Raw genomic sequence first — 21,727 nt, 5'->3', positions numbered from 1 at the left:
CACCGACGTAGCCGAGGATGGCAAGGCGGGTTGTGCGAAAGACGCATTTCTCTTTATTAGAAGTTAGGTTCAGGAGTTTTGCGGTGTGGAGGAAGCGCCGGAGGTTCTCGTCATGGTCCTGCTGGTCACGGCCGCAGATGGTGACGTTGTCTAGGTACGGGTACGTGGCCCGCAGCCGTACTTGTCAACCATTCGGTCCATTTCCCTTTGGAAGACCGAGACCCCATTGGTGACGCCGAAGGGGACCCTAAGGAAGTGGTAGAGGCGGGCGTCTGCCTCGAAGGCAGTGTATTGGCGGTCCTCCAGGTGGATAGGGAGCTGGTGGTACGCAGACTTCAAGTCGACTGTAGAGAAGACTCGATACTGCGCAATCTGATTGACCATGTCAGATATGCGGGGGAGGGGGTACGCATCGAGCTGCGTGTACGGGTTGATCGTCTGACTGTAGTCGATGACCATCCGGTGCTTCTCCCCAGTCTTGACGACCACCACTTGGGCTCTCCAGGGGTTGTTACTAGCCTCAATGATCCCCTCTCGCAGGAGTCGCTGGACCTCTGACCTGATGAAGGTCTGTCCTGGGCACTGTAGCGTCTCCTTCTGGTAGCGATGTGCTTACAGTCCGGGGTGAGGGAGGGTGGGGCATCCTTAAGGGTCGCAAGGCTACAGACGGTGAGGGGGGGCAGGGGTTCGTTGAACTTTAGGTAAGGCTCTGGAGGTGGCACTGGAAGTCGAGCCCCAGTAATAGGGCAGCGCAGAGATGTGGGAGGACGTAGAGCCTAAAATTAGTGTACTCTACGCCTTGCGCAGTGAGTGTCGCGACACAGTACCCCCGGATTTCCACTGCGTGGGATCCGGAAGGCAGGGAGATTTTCTGGGACGCGGGTAGGATGGGGAGGGAGCAGCACCTTACTGTATCTGGGCGTATGAAGCTGTCTGTGCTCCCGGAGTCGAAAAGGCAGGCTGTCTCGTGCCCGTTGATCTGGACGGTCATCGTGGGCTTCGTGAGGTGGTGCGGCCGGGACTGGTCGAGTGTGACGGAGGCGAGTGTCGAAAGGCGGTCGGTATGCCGGTCGGAGGTGGCGGCAGCCAGCGTACGGTCGGGTGAGCAGGGCTCCTGGGAGGCCGCAGAGCGGTCCCAAGATGGCGGCCCCCATGAGTCGCCCGTGGCGGGTGAGGTGCACGATGGCGTCCAAGATGGCAGCCCCCATGGGTCGCAAGTGGCGGGTATGGTGTAAGATGGTATCCAAGATGGCGGCCCCAATGGGTCGCACGTGGCGGGTGAGGTGCAAGATGGCATCCAAGATGGCGGCCCCCGTGAGTCGCACGTGACGGCCGGAATTAAAGATGGCGGTGCCCACGGGTCACACCTAGTGGTGGCGCGGCAGCTGCGGGTGGCCCCAACAGGCAGCAGGCAGCGCTGCTGGGCCTAGAAGATTTAGCGGGGGGGGTCGGACCTGGCAGGCTTTTGCGAAGTGTCCCTTCTTCCCACAGCGGTTACAGGTCGCGTTCTGTGCCGGGCAGCGTTGTCGGGGGTGATTACTCTGGCCGCAGAAGTAGCTTTTTGGGCCTCCGGCGTTGGCGGGCCGCTGCGCGGCGCAGGCTTGCGTCGCACCCGGGTCGGTTGATGGCTGCGTCCACGAGGGTGCCGTGCAGTCAGAGGTGTAGGCCCCCATGTTCTGGGAGGCCACCTCCAGTGAGTTGGAGAGTTGTACTGTCTCTGGGAGGCCAAGTGTCCCCCCTTCAAATAATCGTTGGCGGATATAGTTCGAGTGTATGCCCGCAACATAGGCGGCCCTGATCAGCAGCTCCGCGTGCTGGGTAGCCGACATCGCCCGGCAGACACAGTTCCGGCAGAGGATGCGCAAGGCACACTGGAATTCTGCGAGTGATTCCCCAGGGCGTTGGCGTCTCATGGCGAGGAGGTGCCCAGCATATACCTGGTTAACGGATTTCACGTAATGTCTCTTTAGCAGCGTTATTGTCTCCGCGTACGAGGGGGCGTCCCTGATGAGGTTAAAGACTCTTGGGCTCACCCGTGCGTGGAGGACCTGCTTCTTCTGGAGGTCTGTGAAGTTTTCGTTGAAAGATGCGAGGTACGCCTCGAAGCAGCTTAGTCAGTGTTCAAAGGTCTCTGTAGCGTCGGCTGTTTGTGGGTCCAGTTGCAAGCGATCAGGCTTGAGTGAGGTGTTCACCTTGAGTGAAGTGTCCATCTTTAGAAGTTTAGTGTATTAAATTGATACACCATCAATAATAGACGACGAGTGATGAACGTAACTGAGGCTTTAATACACTAAACAGAAAGCCTCCTGCCTCTGGACCCGAACTGGGTCCGGAGACGGTGACTTGCCACTTTTATACAGAAGCCTGAGGGCAGGAGCCACAGGTGGAGCCAGCCTGGATCAGCCCAGGAATGTACAATACAGCACAGTGAATATAAGACAATAATGTGGTTTACCACACTGGTCAAGTGGGGTCTATGCACCACTTTTAGCTGCGTTAGGTTGAGACTTGTGCATGTGGAGGTAGAGTTGACCCTGTGCAGTGCTTAGCTCCAGAGTCCCCACCCTATTTTGAACTCCAAGTCTTCCTCCCATTTCCTCCTTGTCGTATCCAGTTCAGTGTCGGCCCTCTCTACCAGTCGTTCGTACATGTCACTACAGTTCCCTCTGCCTAGGATGTCTGCGTCCAGTAGTTCTTCTGATAGTCTCTGTCGTGGTGGTCGGGGGAATGTCCTTGTCTCCTTCCGTAGGCAGTTTTCAAGCTGCAGATATCTGAGTTTTTTGCCTTTAGCTAGTTGGAATCTCTGCATCAGTTCTTCCAGTGTTGTGACCCTACCGTCAGTGTATAGGTCCCTGACTGCCAATGTCCGTCCCGTCCCCCCCCCCCCCGCCCATCCTGGCTTCACCTGAAGGTGGTGTTGGTGAGTGCTGGTGTGAATCTGTGGTTATTGCAGATGTGGGCTTTGTTGGACATTTCAGTCAGTCCGAACTGCGACGTAGTTGTTTCCACGTCTGGAGGGTGGCTATCACCACTGGGCTGCTGGAGTACTTCTTGGGCGGGGATAGGAGTGCCGCCATGGCGAGGACCCGGAGGGAGGTTCCCTTGCAGGTGGCCTCCTCCGCATGCACCCGCTCAGCCTCTGGCTCCTTTATCCATCCCATCACCCTTTCTGCTGTCGTGGTAGAATTGTAGGTATGGGAGGGCTAGCCCTTCTCTGGATTTTGTTTTCTGTAGGACTTTCTTTGTGATCTTATCATTCTTTCCCCCCCCCCCCAAAACAAATGCCATGATTGATTTGCCCAGTGCGTTGAAAAAGGACTTGGGGATATAGATCGGGATGGATCTTAGTAGGAAGAGGTATCTGGGCAGTAGGTTCATTTTGATCGTCTGTACTCTCCCTACCAGGGAGAGTGGGAGTGTGTTTCATCTTTGCAGGTCCTTTTTGACTTCTTCTGTCAGACTGGTCAGGTGCCATTTGTAGATCCCCGTTCAGTCATGAGCAATTTGAATCCCCAGATAGCGGAATTTGTGTCGGGCTTGTTTAAAGGGCAGTCCCATAACTGCTGTCCCTCCCCCTTGTGGGTTCACCGGGAAGATCTCACTTTTGTTCATGTTGAATTTGCAGCCCGAGAAGGCACCAAAGTCTTTCAGGAGTGTGATGATTCCTTCCATGCTGCTTTGTGGGTCTGAGGTGTAGAGGAGCAGGTCATCCACACAGAGCTCGACTCTATGCTCTCTGCCTCCTCTTTGGATCCCCCTCCAATTCTTTGCTCTTCTGAGAGCGATCGCTAATGGTTTGATCGCTCGGGCGAACAGCAGTGGTGACAGCGGGCATCCCTGCCTGGTGCCCCTGTGAAGCTGGAAGTAGCTGGTGTTGTTTGTCCATACGCTTGCCATGGGAGCATTGTACATGAATTTCACCCATGAGGTGAATCCTTTTCCGAGCCTGAACCGCTCCAGCACCTCTATACTTCCACTCGACTCTGTCGAAGGCCTTTTCTGCGACCAGCGAGACGATCACCTCAGGTACTCTGTCCCCGGATGGCATCATGATAGCATTCAGCAGGCTCCTGATGTTCGATGCTAGCTGTTTACCTTTGACAAAGCCCGTTTGATCCTCTGCGACCACCTCTGGTATGCAGTCTTCTAGCCTTTTGGCTAGGATCTTGGCCAATATTTTGGCGTCTACGTTCAGTAGCGAGATGGTTCTGTATGAATCACATTCAGTCGGGTCTTTGTCTTTCTTAGGTATTAGCGAGATTCTGCGACACCATTTTAACATTCTCAACCTCGTGGTGGACTTTCGCACCCTTTTCTCGGTGATAAAATTCCAAGTATTGATTTCTACTCTGCTCATGTGAAATGCATTTTTCTATTGCTATTTTGAGAGTTAAATCATTCTGTCTTAGTAATGCTTCTCTTAGGCTTTCATCATTGAGTCCATAAATTATTTGATAGTGATCATCTGGCTGTACTGATTGCACATTAACTAATCATGTATTAACATATACAGAGATCACTACACCTCCGACATAATGTCGGCAAACCCCTTCCAAAATCCCCCAAGCTTCGGACACACCCAAAACATGTGGACATGATCCATGCCTCCCCCCGCACAACGGCCACACCTATCTTCCACCCCTTCAAAAAGCTTGCTCATCCTGGCCACCGTCATGTGTGCCTTGTGGACCACCTTAAACTGAATAAAACTAAACTTAGTGCACGACAAGGATGCATTCACCCTCCTCAGAGCCTACTCCCACACCCCAGCCTCCAACTCACTACCCAACTCTTCCTCCCACTTGCGCTTCACTACCCGGATGGACCTTGGATTCATGTCGCATTACATTCATCCCCCACCATCTGGCCTGGGTTTGCGAAATCCTACCAACTGTCCTGGCTTGAGACAATTCACACCTCTTTAACCTGGGGTTACCCCTATCTCTGGATCTGTAAAGACTTAATTACCTGCAAATGCTCACATTCAAAGCATTGTCTTGCATCTTTGACTTTGTCTATATATATGTTTCTGGAACATGCCTTTTCATTCACCTGAATAAGGAGCAGTGCTCCGAAAGCTGGTGATTTGAAACAAACCTGTTGGACTTTAACCTGGTGTGGTAGTATGTATTAGGGGTCATGTGGGACTGTGAAGCCGTGATGCTATTGGCTGACAGATCCCGGGTCCTGGTTGGCTGTTGACTCCTTGCTCCGCCCTGAAGGCGGAGTATAAGAACCCGAGCTTCTCCCCGCCGCTCCATTCTGTTGCTGAACTGCTGGGGACAAGTCTCGCTCAATAAAGCCTCATCGACTTCATCTCTACTCGTCTCTCTCGTAAGTCATTGTGCGCTACAATTTATTGAGCGAGCTTAAAGGACTATGGAGCTCCTGGTCGCCCCGGAATGCCTGCGGATCAGCCCCCACGCAGCGAACTCGGCAGCAGTTTTTAAACACTGGCAAGCTTGTTTCGAAGGCTACCTCTGAACGGCCCCCGGCCGGATCACAGAAGACCAGAAAATGCAGGTCCTGCATTCGAGGGTAAGCCCGGAAATTTACCCTCTCATAGAAGACGCAGAGGATTTCCCGACGGCGCTCGCAGCACGGAAGAGCATTTACGTTCGCCCCGTGAACCAGGTCTACGCACGCTACCAACTCGCAACGAGACGGCAAAGTCCCGGAGAATCGTTAGAGGAATTCTACGCCGCGCTGCTAATTTTGGGACGGGGCTGCAGCTGCCCGCCGGTGAACGCGATTGAAAAAAAGGACATGCTAATTCGCGATGCGTTTGTGGCAGGTATGAACTCTCCCCAAATCCGCCAAAGACGTTTAGAAAAAGAGTCGCTAGGACTCTCAGAGGCACGAGCCATCGCAGCTTCCCTAGATGTGGCCTCGCAAAATGACCGCGCCTACGGCCCCGACCGTGCGGCAGCCCCTTGGGCTCCGTGGACCCCCGTCGCGACAAACCCCGCCCCCCTCCCTCACAGGCCTGCGCGGTTAAAGCGCCAGATCATCCCGGGGGGGCCCGCTGCTATTTCTGCGGGCAAGCGAAACACCCCCGGCAGCGCTGCCTGGCCCGCGCAGCTATTTGCAAAAGCTGCGGCAAGAAGGGTCATTACGCGGCTGTGTGCCGGTCCCGGGGGGTCGCCGCAATCCCCGGAGAAGAACGAGCCCAGCGCATCCCAAACACTCCCCAACCCCCCCGGCGCCCCATGTGCGACCCGCGGGCGCCGCCATTTTGGGTCCCGGCCACCACGAGGGGGGGATGGGCGCCGCAATCTTGTGACTCCCCAGCCACGTGCGATTCATGGGGGCGGCCATTTTGTCCACCCCCGACCACGTGCGATCCATGGGGGCGGCCATCTTGTCCACCCCCGGCCGCGTGCGATTCATGGACGCCGCCATCTTGGATGACAACAAAGGACCCCAGCATCGACGGCTCCACGGGGTCCGAAGAAGACGCCGAGACACTACGACCACGACTGGCTTCGGTGACGCTGGATCAATCACGGCCCCGGACACTCCAGACGACGACAACAACGGTGCTGATCAATGGACACGAGACATCATGCTTGATCGACTCCGGGAGCACCAAAAGTTTCATTCACCCCGACACGGTAAGACGCTGTTTTCTGACCATCCATCTAAGTACGCAAAAGATTTCCCTAGCTGCAGGATCCCACTCCGTAGAGATCAAAGGGTTCTGCATCGCGAACCTAACGGTGCAAGGAAGGGAGTTTAAAAACTACAGGCTCTACGTCCTTCCCCAACTCTGCGCGCCCACATTACTGGGATTAGATTTCCAGTGTAACCTGCAGAGCCTAACATTTCAATTCGGCGGCCCAATACCCCCACTCACTATCTGCGGCCTCGCAACCCTCAAGGTTGAACCGCCATCCTTGTTTGCAAACCTCATCCCGGATTGCAAACCCGTCGCCACTAGGAGCAGACGGTACAGCGCCCAGGACCGGATATTTATTCAGTCTGAAGTCCAGCGGTTGCTGAAGGAAGGCATAATCCAGGCCAGCAATAGTCCCTGGAGAGCCCAGGTGGTAGTAGTAAAGACCGGGGAGAAGCAAAGGATGGTCATAGACTATAGCCAGACCATCAACAGGTACACACAGCTAGATGCGTACCCTCTCCCCCGCATATCCGACATGGTAAATCGGATTGCCCAGTATAAGGTTTTCTCCACCGTGGACCTCAAGTCCGCCTACCACCAGCTCCCCATCCGCCCAGGTGACCGCAAGTACACAGCCTTCGAGGCAGACGGGCGTCTATACCACTTCCTAAGGGTCCCATTTGGTGTCACGAACGGGGTCTCGGTCTTCCAACGGGAGATGGACCGAATGGTTGACCAGCACGGGTTGCAGGCCACGTTCCCGTATCTCGATAACGTAACCATCTGTGGCCACGATCAGCAGGACCACGACGCCAACCTCCAAAAATTCCTCCAGACCGCTAACGTCTTGAACCTCACATACAACGAGGAAAAGTGCGTCTTTAGCACAAACCGGTTGGCCATCCTGGGATACGTAGTGCACAATGGGATAATAGGCCCCGACCCCGAACGCATGCACCCCCTCATGGAATTTCCCCTCCCCCACTGCTCCAAAGCCCTGAAACGTTGCCTGGGGTTCTTTTCATGTTACGCCCAGTGGGTCCCCCAGTATGCAGACAAGGCCCGCCCGCTAATACAGACCACTACCTTCCCCCTGTCGACAGAGGCTCGCCAGGCCTTCAGCCGCATCAAAGCGGATATCGCAAAGGCCACAATGCGCGCCATCGACGAGTCCCTCCCCTTCCAGGTCGAGAGCGACGCATCCGACGTAGCTCTGGCGGCCACCCTTAACCAAGTGGGCAGACCCGTGGCCTTTTTCTCCCGAACCCTCCAAGCCTCAGAAATCCGCCACTCCTCAGTGGAAAAGGAAGCCCAAGCCATAGTGGAAGCTGTGCGACATTGGAGGCATTACCTGGCCGGCAGGAGATTCACTCTCCTCACCGACCAACGGTCGGTAGCCTTCATGTTCGACAATGCACAGCGGGGCAAAATTAAAAATGGCAAGATCTTAAGGTGGAGGATCGAGCTCTCCACCTTCAACTACGAGATCTTGTACCGTCCCGGAAAGCTGAACGAGCCGTCCGATGCCCTATCCCGCGGCACATGTGCCAACGCACAAATAGACCGTCTCCAAACCCTCCACGAGGACCTCTGCCACCCGGGGGTCACTCGGTTCTACCATTTTATAAAGTCCCGCAACCTCCCCTACTCTGTGGAGGAGGTCCGTACAGTCACCAGGAACTGCCACATCTGCGCGGAGTGCAAACCGCACTTTTTCAGGCCGGATAGAGTGCACCTGATCAAGGCTTCCCGCCCCTTTGAACGCCTCAGTCTGGATTTCAAAGGGCCCCTCCCCTCCACCGACCGCAACACATACTTCCTGAACGTGGTGGACGAGTACTCCCGCTTCCCCTTCGCCATCCCCTGCCCCAACATGACAGCGGCCACAGTCATTAAAGCCCTTGGCACCATATTCACACTCTTCGGTTGCCCCGCATATATCCATAGCGACAGGGGGTCCTCCTTCATGAGTGACGAGCTGCGCCAGTTCCTGCTCAGCAAGGGCATAGCCTCGAGCAGGACGACAAGCTACAACCCCCGGGGGAACGGGCAAGTAGAGAGGGAGAACGGCACGGTCTGGAAGACCGTCCTACTGGCCCTACGGTCCAGGGATCTCCCAGTTTCCCGGTGGCAGGAGGTCCTCCCGGACGCTCTCCACTCTATCCGGTCGCTGCTGTGTACCACCACTAACCAAACGCCTCATGAGCGCCTCCTTGTCTTCCCCAGGAAGTCCTCCTCCGGAACGTCGCTGCCGACCTGGCTGGCGGTCCCAGGACCCATCTTGCTCCGGAAACATGTGCGGGCGCACAAGTCGGACCCGTTGGTCGAGAGGGTTCACCTCCTCCACGCGAACCCGCAGTACGCCTACGTGGCGTACCCCCGACGGCCGACAGGACACGGTCTCCCTGTGAGACCTGGCGCCCGCCGGCAACACACACACCCCCCTGACACCGATCATCCCCTCCCTGCCACCGGCGCACCCTGCGACCACCCCCTTCCTGGGAGGATCGGTCCTCCTCCCGTGTCCGCCCAGGAGTGAAACAGGAACAAACACCGAAACGCTCCCGGAGACGACAACGCCGGAACAAGCACCTGCACCACCACCGGGGCTGAGGCGATCAACGAGGAAGACCAGACCGCCCGCTCGACTCGTGACATCGGCGTGACACCAAGAATGATGTTGGACTGTAACAAAAAATTTTTTCTCTTACTAATATTGTAAATAGTTTCACAAACCTTGTACATAGCCCAGTGTAGGGCGAAAACTGTAATGACAGGCCCGAGATTTTCCTCCCAGGACCAGCCTTGTAAACCCCTACCACCATGCGAACCATCACCCCGCCGGGTTCATTTTTAACAAGGGGTGAATGTGGTAGTATGTATTAGGGGTCATGTGGGACTGTGAAGCCGTGAAGCTATTGACTGACAGATCCCGGGTCCTGGTTGGCTGTTGACTCCTGGCTCCGCCCTGAAGGCAGAGTATAAGAACCCGAGCTTCTCCCCTCTGCTCCATTCTGTTGCTGAACTGCTGGGGACAAGTCTCGCTCAATAAAGCCTCATCGACTTCATCTCTACTCGTCTCTCTCGTAAGTCATTGTGCGCTACACCTGGTGTTGTCAGACTTCTTACCGAACTCAGAACCAGACAGGAAACATTTGGGAGAAAGAGAGAGAAACACAAAGCCTCGCCTCTCAGCATTCAGGAACTTTCTCTTGGGTTCTCTGAAAACACCCCACCTGGTAGCATCCAAACACTGTCTGTTGCTTGGCCACCAACCAACCATCAAACCCTCCAATCTCTCGGGCACCATAAAGTCTGAGTTGTTCTGTTCAAAATCTAAATCTTCAAAGCACAGTGTACTATTTTGCAACTTTTGAGTTCTTCACTTCCCCCACTCGTATATACCCATTAAAGATCGAAAAATGATAACAACAAAATTTTTTAAATAGGAAAATGGAATCAATATTTAGGCTCCTTCATTAAATGTTTTTCAGATAAAGATAGATAGTTTTTTGAAGAGTAAAGGGATTAAGGGTTCTGGTGTTCGGGCCGGAAAGTGGAGCTGAGTCCACAAAAGATCAGCCATGATCTCATTGAATGGTGGAGCAGGCTCGAGGGGCCAGATAGCCTACTCCTGCTCCTAGTTCTTATGTTCTAATAGGAAGGACCCTTACATTATGTCTTGGTACAGCCCTGACAACTACAGCAGAGATGGAAGCAGCTTGCTGAATGTTACATTCTGATTACCCTGGTGGACGTCTTTGGTGGCCTGGGGCCTAGAGGGCCCCAACCTGACAAGGGTCTCCTGCTCAGGGGCAGGACTGTTCTCACTTGCCAGTGCTGCACGTATGGGTGTGGCACAGGCATAGGGGGCTGTCACTGACTGCTGCAAGGGCGTGTCTGTGAAGTATTCCCCAGAATGTGAGCCTGAGTCCATCTAGAACTATCCCCACTGTAATGTCTCTGTTCTGATGGAGGGTTCAGGTGAGTGCTGTGACTGTTCTTCATGAGCTCTCTCAGCCTTGAAAGTGCTTTTGAGGGTTCTGACTGTTGCTGAGCTGCCTGGAAGGTCTCGATCTGCTGGCGCCTGGAAAAAAAAAGAGTATTAGTGGACAAGCTGAAGCTGTTTCAGAGTATATTTGACTCACTGTGATTGTCAGCATTTGATGAAAGTGGAGCTGTGATCCGTACTACCTAGTTGGAAGAGACCAATCTCCCCTTCCCCACAGGTGGAATCCCTGCCCTCCCTAGTAAGGTCAGCTTCAGCCTCCTCAAATTCAGTGAGAGCGAGGATTTCTGCCATTCCTCGCCCGGTCTCAGCTCTTTCATGCTTGTTGTGCACCAGCTTGGCCTGTGCGATTACAAAAGAAAAGCATGTGATCATGGGGGATGGAGCAGGGTTTGGGTGAAATGTCCGTGTGTGTGATCACTCCCCAGAAGGGCATGAAGAGGAAGTGTGAGCAGCATGATAGATGGGATGGTGGTGCAGTGAAAGTCTCCGTGAGAAAATGAGTGTTGATATGTGCCCCTACTGATGGATGCATGAGATATGAGAAGAGAGTAGCTGTTTGAGTCCATGGTGCCATGATGATGGTTTGATACTAAAGGGAATTGAGAGAGGACTTACGCTGGTGGAACAGATGAGATCATTCATCCAGTTCCTGCAATGGATGGTGCTTCGGCCACAGTTGTCAGTCGCACTGTCCTCCTGAGCGACAGCCTTCCAGGCCGGGAATGTAACATTTGGATGTTTTGTAGAGCCATTCTTCTAAGACGGCGGCACAGTGGTTAGCACAGCTACCTCACAGCACCAGGGACCCTGGTTCGATTCCGGCTTTGGTTGACTGTGCACATTTTCCCCGTGTCTGCATGGGTTTCCTCTGGGTGCTCCAGTTTCCTCCCACAGTCCAAAGATTAGCAGGTTAGGTGGGTTGGCTATGCTAAATTGCGCTAGTTTCCAAAGAGGTCAGGTTAGGAGGATTGGGCACGCTAAATTGTTCGAGTGTCCAAAGAGGTGCAGGTTAGGTGGGGTTACAGGGATAAGGCAGTGGTAACGGCCTAGGTAGGCTGCTCTTTGAGAAGGCCACTGCAAACCCGATGGGCAGAATGGCCTCCTTCTTCACTGTTGGGATTCTATGAACCTCCTATGAATGTTCTGTATGGCATTCCTCTGTGCTGGACTCCATGGATCAAGGTGTCGAGGGCCTGGTGGCTTAAACAGGATGCTGGCATTGTCTTGGGACTGGATTGGATTGGATTTGTTTATTGTCACATGTGACGAGGTACAGTGAAAAGTATTTTTCTACGAGCAGCTCAAACAGTTCATTTAGTACATGAAAATAAAATAAAATAAAAAGAAAATACATAATAGAGCAACACAAGGTACACAATGTAAATACATAGACACCGGCATCGGGTGAAACATACAGGAGTGTAGCATTAATCAAGTCAGTCCATAAGAGGGTCGTTTAGGAGTCTGGTAACAGCGGGGAAGAAGCTGCTTTTGAATCTGTTTGTGCGTGTTCTCAGACTTTTGTATCTCCTGCCCGATGGAAGAAGTTGATGATGTGTTGGGAGTTCTGGATCACAAACAGGTCACCAACACTTGAAGTGGTGCAACTCTATTTTATTATAAGGTTAAGTATATTAACATACTTGAACTGTGGGTAAATGCAATACCAGCTTTAACTGTTGACCCTTGCCTAGTCCTAACCAGGTGATGCACTCAGCACATGGTGAATGTCTGTGTTGCAGGCTGTGAGCTCTGTGCTCCGAGCTGGCTGCTACTAGAATGAACGGGAACTCTCCTGTCCCCTGTCTTTGTAGTGCGTGTGCTCTCACTGGTGATTGGCTGCGGTGTTGTGTATGCTGATTGGTCCCACTGCATGTCCATCAGTGTGTGTGCGTGTGTCTGCACCATAATGTACTGGTGTATATTATGACAGTTGGAAGAGTGAGTAAGCCGGGTGGGAGGGGTCTTTGATTATGCTGCCCACTTTCCCCAGGCAGCGGGAGGTGTAGATAAGAGTCAATGGATGAGAGGCAAGTTCGTATGATGGACTGGGCTGTGTTCACGACTCTCTAAAGTTTCTTGGGGTCTTGGGCCAAGCAGTTGCCATGCCAGGCTGTGATGCAGCCAGATAGGATGCTTTCTATGGTGCACCTGTAAAGGTTGGTAAGAGTCAGTGTGCCGAATTTCCTTAAGTTTCCTGAGGAAGTATAGGCGCTGTTGTACTTTCTTGGTGGTAGCCTCTGTTTCTGGCTAGATTATATCTTTCGCAGTGTTCTAATGGCAGAGCGGCTGGAGAGAGCGATAGGAGGGTGTTGCACTGGCATTTAAATATTCCGTCCAGACCTTCAAACCCGCCCGCCGATAGCAGGCACACGCATCAGCTCTCGAACCGCCAGGTAATTCAGTGAGATACTCGCCCATGCATAATTGATGAGGTTCCAAGAGCGGAATCGCAACCTCTTGCTGCATTGTCCGGAATTTCTTTATTCATTCACGGGATGTGGCCGTCTCTTGCTGGGCCAACATTCATTGCCCATCCCTGAGGGCATTTAAGAGTCAGCCACATTGCTGTGGATCTGGAGTCACATGCAGGCCAGACTAGGTGAAGACGGCAGATTTCCTTCCCTAAAGGACATTAGTGAACAAGATGGGGTTTTATGAAAATTGACAATCATGGTCACCTTTACACTTTTATTCTAGATTTTTATTGAATTCAAATTTCACCACCTGCCATGGCGGTATTCCAAACCGGGGTCCTCAGAGCATGACTCTGGGTCTTGTGATTACTAATCCAGCAACAATACCACTGCCTCCCCATAAACCCCACTTACTCGATTTATCACCGCTGGCAGGAAAAAATAGTAACCGACCCTAGTTGGGGATTGAATACAGAAAAATGCTGATGGGGGGGGAGGGGCGCGGTTACCGCTCCTCCAGGGCAGAGGGCGCCAGTGAGCGCGGGAGGACAGGGGCGGTGTGTTTACAGGAGGTAGGTTCCGGGAGCCAGGTCGCCTCTTGCTGTTTTTTTGGGGGGGAGGGCGGGGGTACCGTCTTTCATTTCTCTTCGTCTTCTCCCTTTCCCCAGTGAAGCTCCCGGGACCGAGGAGGAGGCGATAGCATCATCATCATCATCGAGTGGAGAAGGCGGAAGCGGCCTTTCCGAGGCCCTTTGGCGGAGCCGAAATAAAAGAGGCCGTCGGACAGCTTCTCCATATCTCTCCCCAACCACCCACACCCTCTCTCCCCTTCCCTCATTCCCTCCCTCACTCCCCCCTGAGCAACAGGGGGGGTGGAATTATAGCTTTTAAAAAAACATACACGTATAGCAAGCCGGGAAGATGTTGGCCCTTTTCAACAAGCTGCTGGACTGGTTCAAGTCCCTCTTCTGGAAGGAGGAGATGGAGCTGACCCTGGTGGGGCTGCAGTACTCGGGCAAGACGACGTTTGTCAACGTGATAGCGGTAAGAGATTCAGCGCAAACAAACAAAAAAATACATCCTCAATGTTCACAGGGGGGCAGGGAGGTGCTGGCAGAACCCCCTCCCCATAGAAATCAGCCCCGTTCAGTTGTGTTATGTCGGAGCAGCCACTTATTTTTGCCATTTGTTTCTAATTTTTGAATGTTAGCAATAAAAATCATTCCCAGCAGTTCTGAAGAATTATGCAACGTTGGCAGAATTACATTGCCATGTTTTTGTTTTTAACCTCAGTGATTGAAAATGGGCATTTCCATGTAGTTTTTTTGTTGGAAAAGATGGTGCTTTTATAATTAAAACCCACACAATTCTGCGCATGGTCCGCTTTACCTCCACCTTTAACTTCCTGAATGGTTTCTTAACCTTCTGTGGCCTGTCAGTATATCCAGCTAACATTGCCATGTTGTGTATGTATCTGAGCTTTTTAAAAATTTCCTTTCCATTTCCAGGGTGTGTCAAGATGTTTGCTGGACCGTGGTGAACATTTAACACTTGTAATCTGTCAAAAATGCTAGCACCAAAAATGTGGAACATTTGACACTTTGAAAGCATAAACTATGATAACCAAAGAAAGTGTGTATTGGGGTGGTAACTGCTTTCAGTGTTATATCCTGCTACGTCCTGGTTATAAGTATTCATGAATCATCTGATAATTGATTGTGCTATACCCAAACAGAGTTTGTGCTATACCCAAACACAGTTTGTTTTACTAAAATAATAATGCGCTGCTCTATTTTACATACTCTGATTGTTGAGTGTATTTTAGTACAAATGTTTGTAACAGATTGATTGCAGTTTAGTTGCATCCTATGACAAGTAAATAGACCCTGAGCCTACTTTATCTAGGTGCTGTGTTTGTACAATTTCTTGTGGTTACGAAACACAATCCAGTGTATATTCTACTGGAATAGAGAGAAATTGAGCAAAGTGATCTTCCTTAAAAAAAAAAATTTTTTTAAATATTTTTATTCTCCTCTTTCACATTTTCTCCCAAATTTACACCCACCAACAACAATAATCAGTCACAAGTATGTCAATCCCCATATCATTAACAATGATCCCATCCTTCCACCAAACCCCAAACAGTAGCCTGCATGTTCACACAAACAAATGACAAAACGGAATTAGGGATTACCCATAGTCGCCATTAACACACACAGGCCCCCTCCCCCCCAACCCTCCCACCCACACGCCCCAACTAATGTTTGATGTTATCCAGTTCTTGAAAGTGCATAATGAATAATGCCCATGAATTGTAGAACCCCTCCGTTCTTCCCCTCAGTTCAAACTTAACCTCCAGAGTCAAGAATTCCAACAGGTCCCCCCGCCAGGGCAAGGCTGGAGAGGTTGCTCTCCAACTTATCAGGATCCGCCTTCGGGCGATCAATGAGGCGAAGGCTACAGCATCTGCCCCCGCACCCGTTTCCAACCCTGGCTGGTCCGACACCCCGAATATGGATCCCCGGGGGTCCGGGCCAGTTTCACGTGCACCGCTCTCAAAATACCTGAAAAATCTCCTTCCAGTAATCCTCTAGCTTTGGACAAGACCAAAACATATGAACGTAATTAGCGGGGAACCCCCTCCCCCCGCAACGTTCACACACATCTTCTCCTTCAAAGAATCGGCTCATCCTCGCCCTCGTGAGGTGTGCTCTGTGTACCACCTTCAGCTGTATCAGCCCCAACCTCGCACATGAGGTGGAGGCATTCACTCTCCGGAGCACCTCACAACAGAACCCCTCCTCCATATCCTCTCTCAACTCTTCCTGCCACTTTTCTTTGATCCCTTCCAGCGGTGCCTTCTCCTCTTCCAAAATAGCTCCGTAAACCGCTGACACTACCCCCTTCTCCAGTCCCCCTGTCGTCAGCACCTCCTCCAGCAATGTGGAGGCCGGCTTCACTGGGAAGCTCTGTATCTCCTTTCTGGCAAAATCTCGAGCCTGCATGTATCTAAACATTTCCCCCTGCTCCAGCCCATACTTTGCTTCCAGCTCCTTCAATCCTGCAAACCGACCCATTAGAAACAAATCTTTTAGTGTCTTAATCCCCTTCTCCTCCCATTTCCGAAAATTTCCATCCAACCTCCCTGGCTCAAATCTGTGGTTCCCCCGAATCGGCATTTCCCTTGACCCTGCCCCCAGCCCGGAGTGTTGGCGAAACTACCTCCAATTTCTCAATGAGGCTATTATTACTGGACTCCCTGAGTATTTCCCCGGAGCGATCGGGAGCGGCGCTGTTGCTAGTGCTTTCAATCCCGACCCCCTGCTCAAACTCTCCTCCATTCTGACCCACTGGGAATCAACCCCTCTGACCCAGCTCCGCACCTTCTCCACATTCGCCGCCCAGTAGTAATACATCGGGTTCGGAAGACCCAAACCCCCTGCCTTCCCCTCTGTAGCAGCACCTTTCTAACTCTGGCTACCTTCCCTCCCGATCTGAACGAAGAAATCCTTCCCTCAATCTCTCTGAAAAAAGCCATTGGCAGGAAAATCGGCAAGCATTGAAAAATAAACCAAAATCGCGGCAACACGTTCATTTTAACCGCCTGTACCCAACCCGCCAGTGACCGAGGGAGACCATCCCACCTTGCCAGATCAGCTTTCACTCTCCCCACCAAACTAGAAATGTTGTACCTGCGGAGCCCCTCCCACTAGCAAAGTGATCTTTAATCTGCTTTAGATTTTTGTCATTTCAGTAATACAACATAGAAATGAAAATGAAAATCGCTTATTGTCATGAGGAAGCTTCAATGAAGTTACTGTGAAAAGCCCCTAGTCGCCACATTCCGGCGCCTGTTCAGGGAGGCTGGTACGGAAATTGAACCGTGCTGCTGGCCTGCCTTGGTCTGCTTTAAAAGCCAGCGATTTAGCCCAGTGTGCTAAACCAGCCCCTGTTATAAGTCACTCGGTTTCCCGTGACAGCCACAAGTTGGAGAAGACATTATTTTGTAACCTGGGTTCTTTTCACTTCTAATGCCAACTATCTCTCCCAGTTTCCCAGAAGAACCACAGATGTACTCCTTGCACAGGACTATCTTTTTCTGTCTGACTTGCTTCCTCTTTAAGTAGACTTCTACTGTTCCCACTGCAAGTTGGTCCCTGTTTTTTTTCTCTTACTCTTTCCCCCCCCCCCACAAACACCTTTGCACATTGAGAACACAAGAGGAAAGAAGCAGTCTATAGTGTTGAAATGGTTTTGCAATGTTTCAGAATATTTTTTGCTCATGGATAATTACTTTTAAAACTCTCCAACTAATTTAAAAGGGAGAAAACCCATTCAATTACTGAGTTAATAGTTTTCAAACCATAACTTATCTTTGTATCCCCTTTGTATTAAATCCCTGTTTTCTTTTCAAATGAATCAATAATTGTTGCTTTAAAAAAAATGCCCTTCTCCTTGAGCACTGATTGGCCATCAGTATATCGTTCAAGTTTCATGTAAACTCAATCTGTGAATAGCTTGGCTAGGGTGCTTACAGTCTAGCCTAATTCACATTTTGCCTGATGTCTGGTATTTGCTTGATGTCTGGTATTTTCCACCATACTTTAACCTAGCTGGGATTGACTAGTTGAGCACAGATTGGGGGTGGAACCTAGCATCTCCCTGCCTCAATTCCACACTGATGTAGCTGTGCCTTTGAAGCGTCAGGAGAGATTTTGATATGAACAGAGTATAGGCGCAGGATTGCTTTGAAGAGTATATGGCCTGGTTTGTAAAAGGAATGATTATATTAAAATTGTTGATTCATGTTATATTATTTTCATTTTCCCTGATTGAAAGGTGCTCTTTTGAACCTTTCAGCGTAGCTTTTAATTACAAAGTGTTCACATAAATTATATGAATAATTATATTGTGTAGATGGAAGGATGCTGTTGAAAGTGAGTGTTGAATCTATATTGAAAATATTTATTACCCACCCATAAGGCCACCTTTCACTTGGAACAGCTGTTTATTAATCAGTAAAATGAAACTTTTTTGCAGTATCTGTTGTTATGTAAATTACCCAGTAGAATATGCTGCAGTATATTAATTATGAAGATTCAATATTTGATATACCTTTTCTATTGTACAAATTGCAAATTGTACAATGTTTTTGGCCTTCTAGAACTTGCATTTGATGATCATACTTTTTGAAAAGAAAATAATTGATTCTGAGCTTTTTGTGGAGTATAAACCCACACTTTAGAAATTTAAATACTGTTACTGTCAGCACTTCAGAGGTGTGGTTCTGAAATCAGAACCGTTTAATTTTTAAAAAAAATTTAGAGTACCCAATTCCTTTTTTCCAATTGGGGGGCAATTTAGTGCGGCCAATCCACCTAGCCTGCACATCTTTTTGGTTGTGAGGGCGAAACCCACGCAAACACAGGGAGAATGTGCAAACTCCACACGGACAGTGACCCAGGACCGGGATCGAACCTGGGACATCGGTGCCGTGAGGCTGCAGGGCTAACCCACTGTACCACCGTGCTGCCCTTGAACCGTTTAATTTTATAGTTTTTGAAGTTGTCCTTCATTTGGATGGCCCTTTTCAGTAAATATGCTCTTGCTATGATGTGGAATATGTAGACCTGGAAGATTCTACTTTTGATTCATGATCTCTATTACAGTGGTTGGTGCTGCAGTTGGCCTTGATATTGCTGGGTAAGGATCATGAAAACAATCCAAGGTCTCTCGTGAAACTGACTGGAATGAGATAGATGTAACACGCACAGCTTTGGCTTTGCCTTCCTACAGCCAATTGGGTTTTAAGAATTAGGATCTAGCTTCACACAATAGTATGGCCACTTGGATGATGACGCACCAGATCGTTGTCTGCTCCTATGAAACCATACTCTAAATATGAGCCACTGCTTTCAGGAAGTGAGGAATGGAGGTTAGAAGAAGCACAACCATTTTATTGTTTGTGGGATGTTTCAAACTACCAGACTACATTGTGCTCTGTTATATACTGATGCACTCTTGTCCTGTTCCACTAAATAAAAGAGTAAGAATCCCTTTGTAATTCACCATCTTGCAATGTTTTATAAATTTGATACCACTAAGCTCATTTTCTAATGAGGCCTGTACGATTTTGCAAGTGTAACCAATCGCTGTAGAAAATGCAGTGTGATAGCAAACTATTTTGGAGCACTTAGTTAAAAAAAAAATTTAGAGTATCCAATTCATTTTTTTCAATTTAGCGTGGCCAGTCCCTGCACAGCTTTGGGTTGTGGGGGCGAAACCCACGCAAACACGGGGAGAATATGCAGACTCCACACGAACAGTGACCCAGAGCCAGGATCGAAACTCGGATCTCGGCGCTGTGAGACAGCAGTGCTAACCACTGCACCGCTGTGCTGCCACTTAGAGTACCAAGTTAACACCAATGTTTTGTGCCCCCATGAGCCACATAGTCAAAACTGTCTATTGTTGCTCACTCTCCATATCCTTTTATATTCCTCATTTTTAGACAAATATTGATGATTGTCTTTTAAAAGTAATTGGGGCCCCTGTTTCAACAATAGTTTGTCATGGATCTGTAATATATATTTTTTCTAACCTACACTTTCATTACTTTTGTGATTTTTAATTTGTACCCTCCCATTATTCCACCCTGACCAATGGATACCCCATCATAGCTATTCATAATGTTGTGAACCACTCTCAGGACAATTGTGTCCTATTTACAAATGAGAAAATGGTTAAAATATTGCGTGTAATATATCAAATACTGGATTAGTAGTTGAAGCAACTATATATAGTGCTTTTTATATTCTTGGTATGTTCCAAAGAGCATCATGGAAAACAAATTATTTTGCAAGTGATGCCACTTGTTTCGTGGCTTAAAGCAATAGCCAAATTGTGCATAGCAACGTTCTAATACTAATTGAGCTGAAGAACGAGTAAGACTCTTTACGATTTGGATGATGAATAAATGTCTGGCAAATGCAGGGCAAATTCCCTGCTTCTCTTTAATTGGTGCTGTGGGATATTTTGCACTGCTCCAAACAGGTAAGCAGAGCTTCTCAACCATGCTGATATTCCCCAATGCAGCATTCCCAGTTCTGTACTGAAGTGTTTGCCTTGGTGAAATGCTGAAGTCTCTGAATGAGGTAGGAGCCTGTTATTTTGCGGTTTAGAGCCAAGTTGATCCTTCAGTCATCAATTGTAGATAACAGGCAGCCTACGTAATATCTGTGGAAAACAATGTGATGTCATTTGAACTCTTCGATCGGATTGCTCACTTTTTAAAAAACCTGCTCCAAGGGAGCAGGTGACACAGTGGTATTGTCACTGGTGAAGTAACCCAGAGACCTGGGTTCAAATCACACCACAGCAAATGGGGAAATTTGAATTTAAAAAAGATCTGGAATTGAAACCATTGTCGATTGTAACCCATTTGGTGACTAATGTCCTTTAGAGAAGGAAATCTGCCATCCTTACCTTATCGAGCCCACATGTGACTCCAGATCCACAGCAATGTGGTTTATTCTTAAATACTCTTTCAGGGGCAATTAGTGATCGGCAATAAATGCCCATATGAATAAAAATAAATTGTACCTTAATTCATTTACATAACCCTTAATGGGGTATCAGATTAGTATCAAATTTACTTGCCACAAACAAAGCATCCATTCAGTTGCACTTAGAATATGCAGTATCTTGAAACTTGAACTGGTTAATTAGTGTATATTGTTGTGATAACTTACTTTGGGACTGAAAATCCCAGCTGAAAAGTTGAAGCTGATAATGCAAGGTTAACAAAGAAAGAGAGAAAAAGAGATACATTGAATAGATGTAATTTGGTGGCTTTGAGCTTGATCTAGCTTAACTGGTTGAATGGATGATATTTTCACATCCCACGGCTTGAACAGTTTGCAATAGTCATTTGACTGTTCAGATATTTTGCAACTTATTGTTTCTAGTTTAGGAGTTATTTTATATTGGAACTTGGCTGAAATGGAGCTTGGCTTAGCTGAAATGTGAGTCCATGACTTTTTGCAGTATTTGCCACGATGATTTTCTAAATGGTTTACTTCACATGACTCAAATGTCATGACCAAACATGTCATGTGAGCTGACATAAAGCAGAAGTAGAATCTCTTTCGCCAGAAAATAACTTGCTAAATTTATTAATGTTCAATTATTTTTTTAAATGTTAGAGGTTGTATTCGTTCACATTATATTTGATAGATGATTGTATTTGACAATGGTTTTATAATTTGTATTACATTTGTACAAATTACTAAATATTTGGGGTTTCTGAGAATGGGCATTCAACTCCATCTATTGGGCTGGAAAGTCACTTTGGGCATGTTTGTGTGCAAGAAAGAATAATCTTCCCCTCGTATATCTTGTTCTGACTTGGCCCATTGCTTTTTCTGTTCTACATTGTGGTGTTTGAAATTTGGCTAACTTTCTACAGAAATGGAAAGCTGTGTTGATTTTTTTTAAAATAGAGATAATATAGCCCCTGGGTTTACAAATTTAAGGAAGAAATTAATTGGCTGGTGAAAGGAGTCGCATCATCAGATACAGAACACAGAACATACAGTGCAGAAGGAGGCCATTCGGCCCATCGAGTGTGCACTGACAAACTCCACCCTATCCCGTAACCCAATAACCCCTCCTATCCTT

At 49.2% G+C, this 21,727-nt stretch overlaps 1 protein-coding gene across 1 annotated transcript in view; it reads left to right on the top strand.

Moving 5' to 3' along the window:
* Window positions 1-13,603: 13,603 nt before the first annotated feature.
* The window catches only part of LOC140393860 (ADP-ribosylation factor-like protein 8A), a 73,928-nt gene continuing 65,804 nt past the window's right edge, over window positions 13,604-21,727 (top strand). The window contains exons 1-2 of the mRNA XM_072480394.1: window positions 13,604-13,620; window positions 13,717-14,092. Coding sequence (XP_072336495.1) covers window positions 13,970-14,092 — 123 coding nt within the window. The 5' untranslated portion in view covers window positions 13,604-13,620; window positions 13,717-13,969. The remainder of the gene's footprint in view (window positions 13,621-13,716; window positions 14,093-21,727) is intronic.

The sequence above is a fragment of the Scyliorhinus torazame genome, chromosome 17 (genome assembly GCF_047496885.1).
Source record: "Scyliorhinus torazame isolate Kashiwa2021f chromosome 17, sScyTor2.1, whole genome shotgun sequence".
NCBI lineage: Eukaryota > Metazoa > Chordata > Chondrichthyes > Carcharhiniformes > Scyliorhinidae > Scyliorhinus > Scyliorhinus torazame.
The sequence above is the reverse complement of the archived record's forward strand: the minus strand, read 5'-3'. Positions and strand labels throughout refer to the sequence as shown.